Source organism: Juglans microcarpa x Juglans regia, chromosome 5S (genome assembly GCF_004785595.1).
Source record: "Juglans microcarpa x Juglans regia isolate MS1-56 chromosome 5S, Jm3101_v1.0, whole genome shotgun sequence".
NCBI lineage: Eukaryota > Viridiplantae > Streptophyta > Magnoliopsida > Fagales > Juglandaceae > Juglans > Juglans microcarpa x Juglans regia.
Window position 1 is genome coordinate 4083511 of NC_054603.1, and position 3397 is coordinate 4086907.

The 3397-nt window shown below is 33.9% G+C and overlaps 1 protein-coding gene across 1 annotated transcript; it reads right to left on the reverse strand.

Annotated features, from left to right (window-relative positions):
- Positions 1-1247: 1247 nt before the first annotated feature.
- LOC121267958 (TIR-only protein-like) lies at positions 1248-2038 on the reverse strand. The gene is made up of 2 exons (XM_041172056.1): positions 1542-2038; positions 1248-1401 (listed from the first exon to the last, which is right to left on the reverse strand). The coding sequence occupies exons 1-2, from the start codon at positions 2036-2038 to the stop codon at positions 1248-1250; spliced, it is 651 nt and encodes a 216-aa protein (XP_041027990.1).
- Positions 2039-3397: the final 1359 nt, after the last annotated feature.

The window sequence follows — 3397 nt, forward strand, 5'->3', positions numbered from 1 at the left end:
TGTGTGTGTGTGTATAATTTTAGAAGAATGCATAATATTCTTCCATATGAAACAGATACTACGTACTTTAATTTCTTTCTTTTCTTTTGAATTGTGAAAATTCCAAGTACTGGAAACTGCACTGCTTCTTCTTGTATTCACGCATGCCTGCACGTAATTGAAAAAAAATAATAATAAGGGGTGCATTGAGCTGGCTCAGGCCACAGACTTAAAAAATAATATCACAATTTGGTCCCGTTTTTAAGATTCTCCTCTAATTTGTACGTACGTAGCATATTCCCACGAAATGCAAAAACACAAATGGCACAGGCTTGCTAGAACATCTATTAATCCCATATTCTTCCGGATACTCACGACTACTAGATCAGCCGTATATGAAGAAAAACTAGATATATCGATGTTGGTCACCAAGTCGAGGTAACCATTTGCCTTATCTTCCCAAGTATAAATATTAATGATTATCAATTTGTAATTTCATCAGCAATAGTATAATGTTGGTATAGAGGTATATACGTTAATGCTTCTCCTAATTTACATGACTGACCTAATAACTAATTAAGCTTAATTAAATATCATTATAAATTAACATCACAATATATATGAGCTAATATAATTATCAATGGAAGCCGAAGGCATTTAGTTAATCAAATCAATTTCACTTGTTTTATCAGAAATTAATTAAAGATCAGCGGGATATATATATTGTAGCGCATGATGATCAGCTTAATTGGCAGCGCATGCATGCATTTGCTTTGGGTACGTATAAGTACAATATATCACGGATTCAATTCAAGTCATCCCTACCAATTAGATCAAAAGTGGTAAAACATGAATTTAATTAGCATTAATTCTATAGAAGCTTGGATTCTTTATAAAATTAAGGTGATCCCCAAGAATGTGCATATATGCACTGACGTTGCTGAATCGTTTAATTTGAATTAATCCATTACAGCAGATACGTACGAGTAAATGAATTGATCACAACTTGGAAAGTAAGATTTTCATGACTTTATTAATTCTGCTTTAATAATGTTGCAGTAATATTGTACATATCAACATCATTAATCGACAATATATATATATAAATATATGTTACATGAAATAAATAGAAAATGTACAGAAAAAAAAATTAATCTAGTGATCTATATGTGCGACATTACAGTAGCCTAAAATGTATATCGCGTAATCTACAGCTGATTTTTTACAGTTTGAAGCAATATAATTGATTGTTTAATCCCATATATAATTTAATTGTAACTGTAGAGCTTTTGTGGCGATATAAAAAGGGAATTGCACTGGAACTCTTGGTGTTTATGATTCTTCTCCATTTCTTCCTCCTCTACCTCCTGTAAATTCTTTATGATTGCATCTGAAGCATTTCCGAGGAACTCTGACCAATCCCTGAAATCCGGAAAGAAAGAGGATCAGCATGAATGAAAATAATGGCAAGCTGGGGTTAGTTGAATATGGCGAAAATGTCGAACCTCTCCTCCAAGTTACAATAATTATAATAAAGAAAAGGAATGGAGAAATTAATATACCCTGTCATAGAATCAAAGGGAAGCCCAACGGTGTTTTTAGCTTCTTCGAGTGCCCTCTTGAATCTTTGAAGGTCCTCCTCTAGATAAGTTCCATCGTCCTTCACAAGAAGTTGGGAGGGCTTCACGTCCCAAAAAATGGGTACAACCCTTTTCTTGGATTCCATCATCAGAGCCAACTCGTAAAGACAAAATCTGGATTGACAGAATCCGGACGAGAACAATAAAACACCTATCTTAGAATTCCGGATACCGAAACTGATATGGTCGTACAGCTTGTCCCCAGGTTTCATACTTCGGCTGTCGAGAAAAGGCCTGATCCCCAACCCGAAAAGCTGGTAGTAAAGCAAACCGGCGGCCGTTTTCTTAGTATCGATCCCTCGGTGGCTTAAGAACACGTCGCATGAAGGACTGTCTATGGTTGGGATTTGGTTACGAGAATAATGAAGCTGGATTTTACGAGCAAAGCTCTTGGCCAGAAGTGGTGAAGAACGCTGCATGGCTGCTTGAAGAAGCTACTGGTATTTTTTTTTTTTGTTTCGATTATAATCTTTTGGATTTGTACGTAAAAAGTTTAGTATAAAGTGCCGATATATATATACATGAAGCTAGCTAGGTAGGCTTCATATAATTTTCCGCGTATATTCTTCAGAGTATTCTCGAGGAAGATGCTATGGTAATTTACAATTGGCCAATTCCCACACATGCATGGCAAGCTAAGTAGACGGTGAGGCCAGGAAATATAAATCCTAGGGATATATATGAAATGCGAACATCCTTCATTGGAAAGTTACAAACTATTTCTAAATAGATTTAGAAGAACTTAGGAAAATGGCGTGCCCGCCCTAGCTATATGCATGTAGTTGAATTTTGAAGTGATTTTTCAACTATAAAATATATATATATATATATATATATATATATATTATAATATTGCTTCTTGATGGGGTTGACTTTAGGCATTCCAATTATGTCCATTAATATATATGATCGATTTTACTCGTAGCTAACAAGGTCTATGAGGGTGACTCGTCTTCAAGTAGCTCGTTATCTTCTTGTATGATAATTGCTTGCTTGACATACACTTGATTCGGAAAAACTTGAAGCTAATTAATTGGGACCATGATCAGCAAATTGACTCCTGTCGGCTAGCTGATCATCTGACGTTGCAGCTCCGGATTTTATGCCGCGTGACGATTTAATTCGTTCCTCATCAGTTAAAGTACTCGATCGATCGGCAATATACATATATATGATCATAATGATGATCAGTTTTTGACTGATCTAATGCCAAAAATGAAATTTTCATGCTATGAAATATATTATATATATAGTACGTGGCTGCATATATAGCATTCAGATAATTAGATGCCACAAATAAATTAATTACATGGGCATCCAATCTATTGTTATTGATCTATAAAAATATATTTTTTGAATCGTTTAATGTATCAACCACTTAAAAAAATGATCATAAATAAGGCCATATATATTATATAGGTACTCGTCCTTAGTTAGTTGAAAACCCTAACTATTAAAATATTAGGAGTGCTACTACCCTTCGAGGATGGGTTTTGAGAAGGCTAAATCTTCTTTTTTTTTTTACATAGATTTTTTTTATATTTTTAAACATTTTAAAATAAATTTATAATATCATTAAAAAATACATTTTTAATCACTAAATAAAAAAATAAAAAATGTCTGACCCATGTCGAAACCTAACTCTCGATAGCTCTATTATTTTTCATAAAATATATAAAACAGATCAGCTAGATCTAGAGACCATGCAGAGTAATTAATAGGAACGTGGTCTGAGAACTCTAGCAAGATCTAGCTAGATCGGTCAGTACACGTGTACT